This window comes from Magnolia sinica, chromosome 7, assembly GCF_029962835.1.
Source record: "Magnolia sinica isolate HGM2019 chromosome 7, MsV1, whole genome shotgun sequence".
Taxonomy (NCBI): domain Eukaryota; kingdom Viridiplantae; phylum Streptophyta; class Magnoliopsida; order Magnoliales; family Magnoliaceae; genus Magnolia; species Magnolia sinica.
The window spans coordinates 46,136,498-46,153,496 of NC_080579.1; the positions used below are offsets into that span (position 1 = coordinate 46,136,498).

At 43.0% G+C, this 16,999-nt stretch overlaps 1 protein-coding gene across 6 annotated transcripts in view; it reads left to right on the forward strand.

Annotated features, from left to right (window-relative positions):
* Nucleotides 1-16,999, forward strand: part of LOC131251319 (lactoylglutathione lyase-like) — an 89,318-nt gene that overhangs the window by 23,958 nt on the left and 48,361 nt on the right. For all 6 annotated transcript variants that reach the window (XM_058251972.1, XM_058251973.1, XM_058251971.1 and 3 more), the window contains 3 exons: nt 8,485-8,545; nt 8,670-8,749; nt 9,168-9,238. In XM_058251972.1, coding sequence (XP_058107955.1) covers nt 8,485-8,545; nt 8,670-8,749; nt 9,168-9,238 — 212 coding nt within the window. The remainder of the gene's footprint in view (nt 1-8,484; nt 8,546-8,669; nt 8,750-9,167; nt 9,239-16,999) is intronic.

The following is a 16,999-nucleotide window of genomic DNA, read 5'->3' on the forward strand; positions in this document are numbered from 1 at the left end:
GTAAGATCTCAGCAGAAGAGAAAGGTAAGTCGGTCGTTGTCGAAGAGATTACCTCCACTGGAAAACAGGACGAAGGGGAATGGATTAAAGTTCAGTCTAGAAAAAATCTGAGGTCCCATTCCACAAGGGTTCGCAGTAAATATTCCACTTTTCCGACCCTATTTGTCAAAGGCTATCCTCTGGGATGGTATCCTCTCAATCTCAAGAGGATTTTCGGTCATGCGGGAGCTGTTATGGAGGTGATAATGCCGCGGGATAAAGAGAGTGGAAAATATCGAGGTTTTGCTCTCATTCGTATGGGATGCGAAGAAGAGTTGGCTAGAGTTGTTCGTATGATCCATGGAATGAGTTTTGGAGGTAAGAAGATGTTAGTACAGAGAGCGCGATACGGTCCAGACTCCTTAGCGCCTACTCGTAGCACGCTTAAGCAAGCCCAACCAAAAAGTTCAGACCATTTCAGAGCTCGGCGTCACATTCCTTCAAAGGTTATCCGTTCCGTTGCAGTACAACAAACCAGTGCTCAGTCTTTCAAAGAAGCCCTGTTGCTAGGTGCGTCACCCCTTCCCCCTACTCATTCGTCTGATGCTCCTATTGAGATGTCGATGGAGATGGATTCCAAGTGGACTTCTCCTTCGCACGGAGAGTCCGATGCTGCTCATGAAGATTTCATCGCTGTTGATCAGAATATCTTTGAAAAAAATGGGGCTGATCTCGCTAAATCTATTGTTCTCATTACGAAGGAGGGTGCCTCCATAACGTCGGTTAGAGAATGGATCTTTTATTATTCGGCGGTCAAATTAGGGTTATCCGATCTCAAGCCGCTGGGATTACACTCACTTTGGGTGAGCGCTGGTGTGAGACTCCTCCTAGACAAGGTTTCTGACGATTCCATGCTGCCTTCTTCTAGTCTAGTGGTAAAAATTATACAATGGGAAGAATTCTCTATCTTTGGCAAAGAAAATATTTGGGTTCTCATTTGGGATGTTCCCCTGGAATGTTGGTTCGATGATTTCTTAATTGCGGCTGCTTCATCCCTGGGTTTCCTTCTGGAACTAGACACTAAAACAAAATTGGGTATTGAAGTAGGGGTCATCAGGGCTAGGATCAAGAGGAAGAAAGGTTCTCCCCTACCTGCTGCGGTAAAGGTGAAGGTAGATAATCGTTTCATCCTTCTTCCTGTCCAATAGGAGGTCCCAGGTAATCCCCTGAGTCGGTGGGGAGAAAAATGGAGCCTGAGAGATAAGGCATTTTCGTCTGCAATGGCAGCGTCGAGAAATAAAGATGGCGTTCTCCCTTCAATCCACTGCGGACCACCACAAGATAGCGACGAGGGTAATAACGAAACTACCCATCAATGTCCTCTTGCAAGCTGTCTAACGGAGACGTGTGGCTCCCTTTCTGCAGCTTTAGCGCCTTTGGCGTCAGAAGATAATCCTCACCGAACAGCTACGGAGTCTCGTGGCTCTATATCTGTTCATTTAGCGCCCCCGGCGTCAGAAGATGATTTCCACCGAGCCGCCACGGTAATGAGATTATCGGAGAGCTCGACACGTGGCTCGTCCTCTGTACCCATATCTCGTACGAAGAGATTTCCACTACTTCAGTCGTCTCCGGAAAGGCCACGTAGCCACTCTTCTCTCTCTATCATTAACGAGGGTGGCATGTCTTTTAAGACACCCCACGTGCCAACTGACTCTCCTACAGCTCCCAAGCTTACTGTACATGTGCCTGATTGTGTTCCAGATCAAAGGCCTGCTCAACGCCTTTTCTTTGGGTCCTCGGACCCAAGTCTGGGTTCGAACCGCTGCTCCTGTTCGTTCGATAGCCGAGGCCCTATTAAAATTATTGACTCAATCCCCAATAATCCTCCCCCTCCTCTCCTGCCGAGTCCTCTTGTTTGTGTTATTCTTCCTCGCAATTGGGGTGATGACTCATCAGTGGGGACTGACTCCCAAAGCATGTTATCGGAAACTCTCCCTTCTAGTCCTGCATCTCCGTCGGAGCTCCCCGTCCAGGACTTCGACTGGACCGATTTGGGTCCAATCACCTTGTTCCAAGAGAATGTCTCCAGTGAAGTCCTTGAAGCCGAACCATTGTAGGTGTTCCCTCATCGTCTGCCGCAGCAGCAGGACAACAACAATGCCTACATGATCCCCACTCCAAATCCTCATCTTGACCAATATCAGGAACGAAAGAGTAAAGACGACATATTTCAAGAGATCCAAAATAAGAGATGGATCCGCGATGCGATAGGGCATGTTGGTAGATCCCTTGGCCTCTCTTTCGGCAACAGACCTGAAGACTACATTAGTCTCTTCCAGTTTATTGAAAACCGTGGGAGGCCTCTCCCTCCCTCCAGAAAGTCTTCTTCTCCATCTCCGAGGTCCTCCAACAGAGAATTGATCCGCCTTCAGCAGAGCTCCAACACTGCCACTCCTCTGGTGGGTCGGCATGGTCGCAAGGATACCCGGGGTAGCATAGTCTCCCAATGAATTTAATTTCATGGAATATTCGGGGCTTGGGTTCCAAGCAAAAAAGGGGGCTGATTAGGGACTATTAGTCGTAAGAATCCGGAGATTGTCTGTCTCCAGGAAACCAAAGTTCCTCTCTTTTCTGACAAGTTAATGCGGTCGATTTGGAAGGTGAATGATGTCCATTGTATCACTTTGGATGCGGGGGGGTCTTCGGGTGGTATTCTAGTTGCCTGGAAATCTTCGAGATGGTCTCTGCTCTCCTCCTTGATCGAGAATTTCTCTGTTTCCGTTTTGCTTCAAGATAAGTCTTCCAGTTTCTCCTGTTTAATTATTTCAGTATATGGCCTTAATGATGATTCTCTCAGGTCTTCCTTCTGGGAAGAGTTGACCTCGTCTAGACAGTCTTTTCCAAGTCCATGCTGCATCGGTGGTGATTTCAATGTCATTCGGTTTCCGGATGAACACTCTCGATGTAGGAACACCTCTTCTGCTATGCAAAGCTTTTCCGAATGGATCCAAGCTCAGGAGCTTATTGATCTTCCCATGTCAGGCGCCACGTTCACCTGGTCCAATTGTCGGAGATCTCCGATTCAATCCAGACTGGATAGGTTTCTTCTCTCCACTGAATGGATGGAGGCTTTCCCCGCGGTTCATTAGCTGGCTCTTCCTATGACAACTTCGGATCACTGTCCAATAATGTTGTCGATGGAGGAAGTTAACTGGGGCCCGATCCCTTTTAAATTTAACCTAGCTTGGCTTAAAGTTGAAGGTATCCAGGAAAAAGTGGTGGAATGGTGGAGCTCTTTTTAGGTAGCTGGTTACGCTGGTCACAGATTGACTTGTAAGCTCAAGCTTCTCAAGGCAAAAATCAAGGATTGGAAGGAACAAGAATTTAAAAAAAGGGAGAACGAAACTGAGTCTCTTATGATTGAACTTCAACGGATAGATGCGGCAGCGAATGTAGATGACATCCTGACTGAAATTCTGACTAGGCGGATTCAAATCATCCAATCTTTGTCTGCCCGTGCGCTGGAAGATGAAATTAATTGGAAGATTAAATCCCGAGTGAAGTGGCTGAAAGAAGGTGATCGAAATACTAAATTTTTTCACAACATCACCAATATCAGAGCTCTTGGAAAAGCTATCCGTAGTATCGTGGTAGATGGGTGTCAGATCGAAGGCAAAAATTTGATTGCGGAGTATGCAATTGAGCATTTTCGTTCTCTCCTCACTTCTGAAGGGCGGTTCCGTCCGAGGCTGGATGGCATTGTCTTCTCCGCTATTCAACGGTCTGAGTCGGACTCTCTAGAAGCCCCCTTCTCAGTGGAAGAAGCTAAAGCTGCGGTTTTTGAATTGTCGGGGGACAAATCCCCAGGTCCAGATGGATTTATGATGTTCTTCTTCTAGGCCTTCTGGGATATGATCCAAGAAGATATTATGGAATTTCTTCGTGAGTTTCACGAGAGGGGGAAACTCTCAAAAAGTTTAGGAGCCTCATTCATCTCCTTGATCCCCAAAGTTTCAGGCGCCTCTTCATTTTCAGATTTCAGGCCGATTAGCCTCATTGGAGGTCCTTACAAAATTCTTGCTAGAATTCTCTCCTCTAGGCTTGCTAGAGTCATAGGGTCTCTCATTTCTAAACACCAAAATGCGTTTATTAAAGGGAGATAGATTATTGATGGAGCGCTAATTGCCAACGAGTGTTTGCATACATCTCACAAAGCAGGTTGGAAGGCAATCTTTTATAAACTTGATATCGAAAAAGCGTACGATCATGTCGACTGGGACTTTCTCGACTATATGATGCTTCGCATGGGTTTTGGTGACAAATGGCGAAGATGGATCAGAGCGTGTGTGGAGTCTTCGCATTACTCTATCCTGCTAAATGGCTCCCCTAAAGGTTTCTTTCCAGGTTCGAGAGGTTTACGCCAAGGAGACCTTCTATCCCCTTTGTTGTTTATTCTCATTGGAGAGGCTCTATCTCAACTGATATCTAGAGGTCAGAGCGCTGGTTTGTTCTGTGGAATTTCCCTCTCACATGATGTTCCTCGTCTCTCCCATATTCAGTTTGCTGATGATACCCTCATTATGATTGAGGCAGATGAGGTTTCGGTGAACAATCTCCATGCGACATTAAGATGTTTTGAGGCAGTTTCCAGTCTGAAAATCAATATGGCCAAGTCTAATCTTTATGGTGTCAACCTATCGGATCATGAGCTACAAGTTCTCGCTGTTATATTGGGCTGTTCTCAAGCTTCCTTCCCTATGACTTTCGTTGGTCTCTCTCTCTCCGTTGGCGCCCCCCCGATTGCGATGTGGGATCATATTATCGCTAAAATTCAAAATAAACTTGCAACTTGGCAATGCCGATATTTATCGATCGGAGGTAGAATCACCCTTATCAAAGCAGCGTTGTCCAACCTTCCCCTTTATTATATGTTTCTCTACAGATGTCCAACTTCAGTTTTGAATCGAATAGACACGCTCAGAAAGGAATTTCTTTGGAACGGTAAAGACAATCATAACAAATTTCATTTATTGGATTGGAAGGTAGTGTGCACGCACGTCAGGAATGGGGGAGTTAACATTAAAAATCTTAAGCTTATGAACAAGGCCTTGTTGGGTAAATGGATCTGGCGCCTGGGAAAGGAAACTGAAGCTCTGTGGAACACTGTCATAAAAGGGAAATATGGCACGTCTGCTGGTGGTTGGTGGACCAGCGACACCTCTTCCTATAAGGCCTCCTCCGTCTGGAAAGGCATCCTCCGCCATAAATCAATTGTGCTGTCCAAAATAGGCTTCGTCTTGGGTAACGGAATGAGAATCAGGTTCTGGGAAGATCAATGGTTGGGAGAGTCCACCCTTAGCAGTAGATTTCCGAGTATATATCGCATCGCTGTCAATAAACAAAGTGTGATTGCTAACAACTTCTCCCAAGTAGGGACCAGCGGAACCTGGGAAATCAATTGCTTCCGAAATCTGTACGATAGGGAAGTTGAAGAATATGTCCAATTGATGCATTGCCTTTCTACTGTTTCTCCGGACCCGTCTTCTATTGATGATTTGCGCTGGAATGGTCATAGATCTGGCACCTTCTCGGTGAAATCTTTATACTCTTCCCTAGCTCAGACTCCTCCTCCCTCTCAGCAGACAGTGCCCTTCATTTGGAAATGCGCCGCCCCTCCTAAGTTTCTCTGTTTTGGGTGGCTTGCTGCCATGAATCGTATCCTCACTATAGACAATCTAAGGAAGCGTGGTATGCAGATTATCAATGTCTGCCGCTGCTGTATGCATAACGAGGAGACAGTAGACCATCTCTTCGTCCACTGCCCCTTCATTTCTCTAATCCCGTGGGACTTTTGGTCTCGCTTCAATATTGTTGGTTGTGTCCCCAATTCGGCAGCGTCTTTGCTTGCAGCCTGGCAGGGGCCAAAGCTTGGTAAAGTGAAAACTAAACTTTGGAGAATGGGGATCATTGCTATTTGGTGGGCGGTTTGGAAGGAGAGGAATGAAAGATGCTTCAACGACTCTCAGGCATCGACTAGATCAGTAGGATCCTTTGTCAAAAAGTTAATTGTTGAATGGGTGTCTACTGTTTCGTGCCTAAAGGACGATGATCTTTCTTTTCTAGGTTCTTAGTTTTTTTTTTTCCCTCTTGGCTGCTATCTCAGCAGTCCTCTTTGTATTTCTTTTTCTCTTTTATATATTTTCTCAGTTGCCTTTAAAAAAAAAAGTATACCTTAGACTTATTAAAGGAAACTAGTAAGCTTTAGTCTCCTAACCAACAAATGCTCATATTGATCCTAATCATAAGCTGAGCTGAAGTGTGTGTGTGTGGGGGGGGGGGAGGGGGGGGGGAGGGATTGTTGTTACCAAATAAAGAGATGTATCAGAGGTTGGTTGGTTGACTACTCTATCTTTCTCTCACTGGACCTGATATAGCATATGTAGTAAGTGTGGTGAGTTAGTTTATGTAGACTCCACAGGTTCCTTAATTGGAGGCGGTGGACAAAATCTTGACATATTTGAAGACATCACCTGGAAAGGATCTTTTGTTTGCAGATCATGGTCATCTATGCATAGAGGCTACATAGATGCAGATTGGGTTGGTGGTGTAGATGACAGAGTTGATTACAGGATATTGTACTTTTGTGGGATGAGAAGCAAGAAAGAAAATTGGCTAAGCGTGGTGCTAAAATAGAGTACAAGGCTATGGCACATGGTGTAACAAAGTTAATATGGTTGAAATGTAATTTGGGAATCAAGGCAGATGCTCCCATGAGGTTGTTTTGTAATAACAAGGCAACCATCAGTATGACACAATCTAGTTCACCATGATCGAACCAAGCTTATTGAAGTTGACGTGCACTTCAGTCGTGAGCAAGTTATCTCTCAATATTTTTGTTTATCATTTGTAATAACTGAGAATCAGCTTGCTGACATTCTCACTAAGGGAGTTATTAAGACAAAATTGGAATCAGTTCTTAGCAAGTTGAGCATTGGGGGGGTGGGGGGTGTTGAGAAATGAGGTTACAGGTGCTTTCTTGTAATACTAGTACTAATAAGGTCTTTTTTGTAATATGAGTACTAGTAGGGTGTTATTTGTAATTTTTCCAAAGTTGCTTGCATAAATAATAATAATAAGGGGGCTGCCACACAAAGGGTTTTGCTCTCCAAAACTTTTTTTTTTTCCTCTCCTTTTCTTCCTCTTTTCTTCTCTCCTCTTTCATCTCTCTTGCTAGTTCTCTTTTATTTCTTCACATACATTAAAAAAAATATTTGGAATAAAATTGGCTGTAGTGTTGATAGCAAGTTGTTGATAGCAAGTACTAGGATGGATACCTCTTGTAAAGGCCTTGTGTTTTTTTTTTTTTCCCATATTATATCTTGCTGGCATAATTTATTTTCTTGTTCAGAAAACATGCCACTAATGCTAATTTCTATCTCCTACCAAAATGCCACTAATGTTTGGAGTTCCGAAGTACTTTTTTTTAAAGGATTAATAATCCTTAAGAAATAAAAAAAGAGAAACACCAAAACTGGTAAATGATAGAAGTAATTGTAACTAGTTCAGAGATACCAATTTCCAGTATGTTGTTTATCTCTCTATTTGAACTCCTTGTGTGGCACGTTTACTGCTTCTACTTTTGCAATTTGTGTATTGAATTATCATTCATTCGATAGGCAGATTGCATCGTTTTTACCCTCTTATCTAATAAACAAAATTCAATGATTATTGCATCCAACCAATTGCACAGAACAACATGACAGAAGTATTCACATTTTGGGAAAAATATGTTAGTAGGTAAATAAGACAATAAAGAGCCTGATGTGGCAAATGAAAGAAGGATAACAATATTAAAGCTCTGCATTATAAGTGGGGTTACTGCCAGTTATTACACTTATCTTCAACCCTTTACCATCATAGGGTATCTCATAGGTTATAAACCCTTGCATGAAGTCATTCAGAAATTTCTTTTTCCTATTTACTCTCTGCTGGATGCGCACTGATGCTACTGATAATAATCAACATGGGCTTTCAATTACTGGGGGCAGGCTTTCATGGTACAAGGGGGCCAGGTTCCATTTCTAAAACCATAATCCTGAAACCTGGAAATGGATATCATGTCCAGTCCATGCACGGTATATGGCAGCTGCAACCTTTCCGCATCAAATTCATTGTAATTCCTATCTGTGCTTGCTATTATTTGCCTGTACCCTGAGACTGCCATCGTCATTTTTATTTATCAAGCTTTATCATGAAGTTTATTACTGGTTTTTCGTAAGGGTAGAATGTTCCAGTTTACTGGGTACAGGTTTGTCGTCTCCGTCAGCTATACTACCCTACATTATTATTCAAATGTTTTGAACCTGACAGCTACTTATCTGAACTAGATGCAACTTTATTTATGCATTTATGTTCTAAAAAACATAATAATTAATAGCTGATACAAAGAACATTGAAGTTTATGATCCTCAGCTTCTTGTTAATTATCGCCAAATACATCAGGTTACTTAAGAGGTTGGACTTCCCGGAAATGAAGTTCAGCTTGTACTTCATGGGGTATGAGGTATAGTCAATACCAACACTTCTGTGATATCTTGAATAGTGCTTTATAATTTGCTAAGTGGATGAAATCTCATGTCTATGATCTATACTCTACATTTGATTGATATGAATTATGTTGCCTTTAGAATCCAATATCAGCTCCAACTGATCCAGTTCAGCGCACAGTCTGGACCTTCAGTCAGAAGGCAACAATTGAGCTTACACAGTAAGGAGGTTTCTCAGTAGTGCTGTCGTTACATCTGAATCTGAAGTATATTGTTTAGGGGCCATTTGGGGCAACAAACTCAGGAATTCCTATTATTTTGGTTCTGGACACTTGAAGGCATGCCAGTCAATCACTCTCCAATTCAGTTGTTAATATGCAAAACGCTGAAATTTCTTAAAATTGATGAAACTCCCTTATTTCTTTTCCATTCGGGTTTGCATGAGGGACATTGCTAAATGAGAACCCAATCCCTCAGCTTTCATCTGGTAGGCTAACATGTCTTTGGATGTGAAGAAACCAGTTTGAAATTGGTTTTCCTGCCAAAAGGCCCCTTAGTTGCTGATTGATTTTTATTTCTGATTTAGCTTGATATAGCTTTCAATCTTATAAAAATTTTATTCTTTTTTATTGCTTTCAGTAATTGGGGCACAGAAAGTGATCCTGACTTCAAAGGCTACCACAATGGAAACTCAGAACCTCGTGGCTTTGGTATGAGCCTCCCTCCAAGCATTATCTGGAAAATTTGTATTTCAACTTTCACACTTTTGAAAGCATTGGACTTTGTTAAGAACACTGAATTTGGTTAGTAGAGTTTCATTTGTACTCAAGTGAGGATGGTGAGGTAGGTGACTGGATCCATGTAAAGAATACAAAGGTGGGTACACACACACGCAAACTTCACAAATATCTTCATCCCTTGGGAGAGTCATTTAGGTGAAGTAGGGATACACCTTTGTGAGATTCTGGTGCGAGGATGAAGCTCAGAAATCCATTCAGGTCATGAATGGAGCTAAAAAAGGCAGGACACTATGTTTGTGAACCAAACTATCACTCTGGCCATGGTTGCAAAGATACTTCAGAACCTTTGTAATTGTATCTGCCTGCGTTATGTTCAGGGAATCGGCAACCATGAAGTGCAAGGTTGTATTTGTTTAAGGATGGCTCTTGTCATGAGGCTCTGTGAGACCCCCACACTCACTGTGATCCTACAGAGACAGCAGCATTCTTATTGGTGGTGCAAGTTCATGATTTGGTTGTCCAGAGTAGACCAAAGAGAATTGCAAAATGGTATATCTGTTGGTTGCCAGTAATTGGAACTATGGTGGATTTTGTAGGAGGGCTGAGTTTGATTCCCTTCAACAATGCGAGAATCTCTGCTACAGGCTATCCCCTGATTTATTTATTCTTTCATTTATGTTTAAGGAGATGCATCTTTGTCATGGATTCCCTCACAGTGGATCTTTGTCAATATCAAAGATGGAATCATGGAGCTCTATAGATATTTCCTAAACAGAGATACCTGTATAAATATATATGACATTCCTAGTAGAAAAAGATTTGATGAGGATAATGTGAAGAAGAGATGAGAATATTGAGAGAGAAGGAGGAGGAGAGTTTGGGAGAGATGATATGTGTTAGGCTTGCATGCCCTAATACATAATATTTTATTATGAAAAAGCATATAGTACACTGCAGGGGAATAGGGAAGTGTGCTCATGCACTTACACTAAAAGGACACACTATAAATATAATACACTAGCATTCTCTATACTCCCCCTCAAGTTGGAGCATAGATGTTGATCATGCCCAACTTGTCACGAACACGATGAAGAGCATCTCGACTCAAAGATTTTGTAAGAACATCAGCAAGTTGATCCCCAGATCGAACAAAAGGAGTGACAATTTCCTTAGAAGCAACTTTCTCCCGAATAAAGTGACAGTCAACCTCAATATGCTTGGTTCGCTCGTGGAAAACTGGGTTATGAGCAATATGGATAGCCGCTTGATTGTCACAGTGAAGAGGAATAGGACCCGAAGGAGGATAGCCAAGTTCTTCAAGAAGATTGCGAAGCCACACAAGTTCACATGTTGCATGAGCCATAGCACGATATTCAGCTTCAGCTGAGGACCGGGCAACAACTGGCTGCTTTTTGCTCTTCCAGGTTATAAGATTGCCACCTAGGAAGGTACAGAAGCCAGATGTAGAGCGGCGATCAAAAGTACTACCTGCACAATCAGCATCGGAATAGCCAGAAAGATGAAGATGACCATGCAACTGAAAGTAGAGGCCAAGACCCGGGGCTGATTTTAAATACCGAAGTATGCGGTAGACAGCCGTGAGATGAGAAGTACAGGGAGCTTGCATGAATTGGCTAACAACCCCCACTGCAAATGAGAGATCTGGGCGAGTAATAATCAGGTAAATAAGCCGGCCTACAAATCGTCGATACATCTCGGGATCAGTAAGGAGAGGACCATCATCTGGTCGAAGCTTCTGTGAAGTATCCATGGGAGTGGTAGCAGGCTTGCACCCTAACATGCCGGTCTCCATGAGAAGATCGAGCGCATATTTTCGTTGTGACAAGACCAATTTAGATGATGAGCGAGCAACTTCAATTCCGAGGAAGTAACGAAGAGGACCAAGATCCTTGATTTCAAACTTGGTCTTCAAAAAATCTTTGACCTCCCTCATTCCAGCAGAATCACTACCGGACAAAACAATATCATCCACATAGACAATGAGAATCATGATGCCCGTCGATCGACGACATATAAAGAGAGAATGATCAGCATGACTACGAACAAAGCCAAACTCCAAGAGAGTCTGACTAAATTTTTCGAACCATGCACGTGGAGATTGTTTGAGTCCATAAAGAGCCTTCTTCAACCGACATACAAGTGCAGGGTTGTGAGAAGCAACAAAGCCAGGAGGTTGATGCATGTAAACTTCCTCTGTAAGATCCCCATGGAGAAATGCATTCTTAACATCAAGCTGAAACAAGGGCCACGATAAATTAACGGCCAAGGAGAGCACAACACGAATTGAATTAAGCTTAGCCACTGGAGAAAATGTCTCGAAGTAATCCACACCATGAGTCGGTGTAACCTTTAGCAACAAGACGGGCTTTATAGCGATCAATTGAGCCATCTGGAAGAAACTTGATTGTATAAACCCATCGACAGCCAACAGGCTTATGGCCTACAGGAAGTGGCACAAGATCCCAAGTATGATTCTTCTCAAGAGCAGACATTTCTTCCATCATCGCCTTTGTCCAATCAGGACTCTGAAGAGCATGTGAGAGAGATCTAGGAATAGTCTGTGATGAAAGGGAAGCTGCAAACGACTGAAAAGACGGTGAAAGATGATCATATGAAATGAAATTACTAATGGGGTGTTGAGTACAAGATCGTGACCCTTTGCGCAAGGCAATGGGAAGATCTAAACTCGAGTTAGGAGAGTCACCTGAACCAACATCCAAAGTAAGCGGAAGGGTAGATGACTGAGCTTGTGAAGATTTATCTCGACGCTGATACACCCGCAGAGGCTTAGGCTCAACCATATCACCAACAGGATGCTGAATAGAGGGGAGAGGAGTTTTCTCATGATCATTAGTGGAAAGAGGATAACAGTTATACTCCCCCTGACGCGCAAGAGGATCACAGAGGGATCTGCCTGGAGAGGAGAAAAAAGAAAGATCCTCAAAGAAGGTGACATCGGCAGAGACATATTTCTTGCGAGTCAATGGGTCAAAGCATTTATAACCTTTCTGACTCCGAGTATACCCTATAATGACACATTTAATCGCCCTGGGACTAAGTTTATCATTACTCCCATCCAAAATTTGAACAAAGCATGTACAACCAAAAACTTTAGGTGGTAGAGGAAATGGGTTATCATGAGGATACAAAATAGTAAATGAAGATTTATAAGACAGAATACGTGAGGGTATACGATTAATAAGAAAAGTAGCAGTTAAAAGAGCATCACCCCAAAAATGTTTGGGTAGATGCATACCAAGTAGAAGGGTGCGAGCAACGTCAAGAAGATGACGATTCTTTCGTTCTGCAATACCATTTTGTTGAGGAGTGCGAGCACATGACGTCCTAGATAAAATACCACGTTCCTGCAAGAAGGACAGAAAGGCAGTAGACATGTATTCTCCCCCATTATCAGAATGGAGGGATTTGATGGAACAATGAAATTGAGTGCACACTTCATGATAAAACACTTTAAATGCATCAAATACTTCACTTTTAGATTTCAAAAGATAAATCCAAGTCATGCGGGAATAATCATCAATAAAGGTAACAAAATATCTAAATCCAAAAGTCGAGGTAACCGGAGCTGGTCCCCAAACATCCGAGTGAACCAGAAGAAAAGGTTGAGATTTCCTCCTAGAAGAGCTAGGAGGAAACGTAGCACGATGATGTTTAGACAATTCACAAATATCACAGCATAATGGTTTAGTGACAGGTAAGGAGGGAAATAAAAGTCTCAATCTAGCAATGGATGGGTGGCCTAAGCGGCAATGCCACCGAGTCATGGACTCTTGATCTAGAGAAAGGGTACTAGAAGCGGCAACAGGTGTATCATCGAGAAGATAAACGCCTCCTCGCTCATGCCCCCACCAATCACTCTCTTCGTCTGTAGGTCCTGAAACAAACAATAAGAAGGAAAGAAGGTGATGGAACAATTGAGTGATTTAGTAAGAGAACTAACAGACAATAAGTTTAATGGAAAACAAGGCACATGCAATACGGAGGACAGACAAGGAAGAAGAGAGGGATGGAACCAATCCCAGAGATGGGAGATTGAGTTCCATCTGCGACTGTGACATACTGAGTGGGAGAAGAAGAAGAAGAATAAGAAGAAAAGAATTGCAACTTACCAGTCATATGGGAGGAAGCTCCAGAGTCAAATGACCCAGGAGGTAGGAGAGGATGACGCAAGAAGGGCGGTACCTGACTGGGCCGAAGCTGCGTGAGAAGGCTCAGGAATATCCCGAATGTGAAGCCGCATAAGGGCATCATATGCCGCCCGAGAAATAATAAGAGACTCCCCTGAAGTAGACTGCTCAGCTGTCGGGGTGGAAGACTCTGTCTCAGAAGCAACAGTGGAAGCAGCAGCATACGTAGGACGACCATGTAGCTGCCAGCAATAATCAATAGTGTGATTAGTTCCACCGCAATGTGAACAAATGCGGGAACCATCACGTCCTCGTCCACGTCCACCACGACCACGAAGACTACGGCCGCCGCGACTGCGATCTAGATCGCGGCCTCTACCACGACCACCAAAACCAGAAATGCGCCCTGAGCTCAAGGATGGTACCCTAAGACCAAGGGAGTACTGATCGCCAACAAGATGTGCCGAACGCTCGGGTGGCACAAATGAATGAGAAGGAAGAGTAGAGATCATAGCACGCTGACACATGGCATAGACTGTCGTTAATGGGGGAAGAGGATCCTGCATAACAACCTGATCGCGAACGTGAAGATAATCAGAACTCAACCCAGCGAGGAACTGCATGATACGAGTATCATCCCGTTGCTTATGAGCATGTTCATGATCCTCTTTACATTTGGAAGGAAGAGGCTGATACATATCCAACTCATCCCACATACCCCGAAGCATCGAATAGTAGTCTTTTAAGGATCTGGAGTTTTGTTGAAACCGACCAATTTCTTGAATAAGCTGGAATACCCGTGAAATTTTCTGAGATTCCGAGAACATATCATGAAGCATATCCCAAATGCCTTTAGCCGAGGATAAAAACATCACTGAGTGGCTAATCGAGGAATCCATGCTATTCAACAACCATGCAATAACTTGATAATTCTCCTTTGTCCAAGACTTGTAGGTAACATCTGTAGAACTTGGGGAATCATCCAAAATATACGACAACTTGTCACGGGCTCCTAAAAATACTTTTACAGATTGTGCCCATTGAAGATAGTTGTCACCATTCAACTTAATGGAGATAATCTGCAAGGGGTTAGATTCAAGAGACCCTATGCCAAGAGATGAGGGCCCTTTGTCAGCCATAATAGAGTCCAAGAGAAATAAACCTATGCCAAGAGACCCCCTATGCCAAGAAAGATTGATTCAAACAACTCTATCTCACTCAATCCTTCAACATAACAAGAGATAAACCTCAAACAAATGTCAATCATCCAAAATACCATGAAACACAGTCAAATAGGGCCTGACCGAGTGAAAAACGGCCTAGCCGCACGCCCATTTGAGGTTAAAAACCTCTCAAACATTGATCTTAAGTAAAAAATCCACCATGGATAGCTTGGGAGGAAGATTTCGGTCCATCTTGAGCAAAGAAACCGAAGAAAAGCTTACCGATTTGAGGTAGATCGAAGAAAAACGGAATCTGGAACCGATTTTCGAATTTCTCTATTTCGCCCAAAATACCATGAAATGAGGTCCAATAAATTCTGAAAAAATCATGACAAATCTTCTAAAATCAAGATCTATCAAACTCCTAAACTTTTAGCTCAAACAGAGCCCATGCGTCCGTACAACGCTGACGTCAGCCGTACGGCTGCTGACGTCAGCAAGGTGACGTGTCGCCTCTCAACCTGTTGGATGCGGAATGCCTTGAACTTGCTCTGATACCAAGTAGAAAAAGATTTGATGAGGATAATGTGAAGAAGAGATGAGAATATTGAGAGAGAAGGAGGAGGAGAGTTTGGGAGAGATGATATGTGTTAGGCTTGCATGCCCTAACACATAATATTTTATTATGAAAAAGCATATAGTACACTGCAGGGGAATAGGGAAGTGTGCTCATGCACTTACACTAAAAGGACACACTATAAATATAATACACTAGCATTCTCTATATTCCTGTCCATACTTGGATGGAAATTGGTACTAATTGAGATGGTGTCTTGATTTGGTAAGGTCCTCGACATTGATCCCCCTGCTACTGATAAAAAAATTCTTGCTATTTGCTAGAGTGGAAGTTCTGTTGGACATTGCAGCTAATGCGGGGCAGCTGATGGAATGTTGCATTCTATCATCTGGTCTTCTAGTATCCCCCCTAGCTAATCTGGCCAGTTAATCTGATTCCTTGTGTGGAAAGTGGTTTCCAGGTGGTTCTAAAGCCAATGGTACTCTTCTAGTGAGAAGCGCCTGCTCTCCAATCAGACAATTACCTTTCAGTTTCTCTGTCCAGTGAGGGAAAGATATGAGAGCAGACATGGCATGTTGAGTGGTACACATGTTCACCGGCTGGTCACACATGCTTGTCTGAGATGCTTAATACTCAGTCAGGAAGAGTTGCTTCGGTGCAGCAAGGTTGTAACCTATCAGAAGCTATAGTGGGCCCTGGCGAGGCACCTGTCACTCAGATATCAATAGTTATTAATCGGCCAAAGGATCCGACAGTCAAGGTCTCGAAGTTAAATTTGGCCCTATCAATTGATATGCCTTCTCATGCCAGTTGCTAGTCTAATAGGTTAAGGGAAAGTTCCTAATGGTCTAGAGAGACATGCTAGATTATTTGGTGGAAGGTTATGACCTTGAGGCAACCTACCAGTATAACCAATGACCTTTTGAATAGTGATTATTATCCCCATAATTTCTCAAGTCGGATGATAGCACTGGATGGTTGCTGACATCGGAGTTGGCGGTATCTTTTTGGATGGAGAAGTAGCATCTTCGTCTCGATGGTTGGAAGTGTCTGGATTCAGACAGGGAATCTATCAGGCAGCAGTGAGATCTTAGCGTAGTTGTGAATGGTGAAAGCCTTCAAGTTCCAGTTCTGTTGGTACCATTTCCATGCATGCCTCTTCCGTTGCCTTTTCAGTAGTGTCTGGATGTTCGCCTTCAGGCAGATTCTTTTTCTGTGGAGTCATATGGATCTGGGAGATCCTTTGCATATTTTAACTCTGATATTAACAAGCATTTGGCAATTGGCATTAATAGAACCCTGCCCTTCCTCTTGGACACAGTGGGTAGATGAAGAGGAGGTGAACGTGGCTTTGATCGATGAAGGTGGCACCTAGTAGTCAACAATGAGATTATGGCTTCCGATGTTTCTTCATGGGTTCAAAGAATACTTGAAAAGGTTACAAAGATGATTAGGGTAAACTTCGAAGGCAAAGAAGAGGATCTCATGTTTATGCTCGAGTCTATTGAGGAAAAGGAGAATATCATCCAGGAATCCATTACGGGAAAGGAACTTTTATAGAAAGGGACTTGGGAGCTTCAAATCTTATTTTGAATATCAACTATGATGGAAGAAACTAGAAAAGGGAATTAAAAGTGCCGATAGGGAAGAGTTGATAGATTTCATCAATAGGCAGGAGTTGATAGATCCTCCCCTATAGTGAGCCAAACATACCTAGTCGAATAATTAGGACAATCCATCAATTGGCTGCCTTGATTATTGATCAATACTTGATGGTAAGAATCCTTCCTTGAAGTGAAAAAAAAGCTCTTCCAAACCTGCA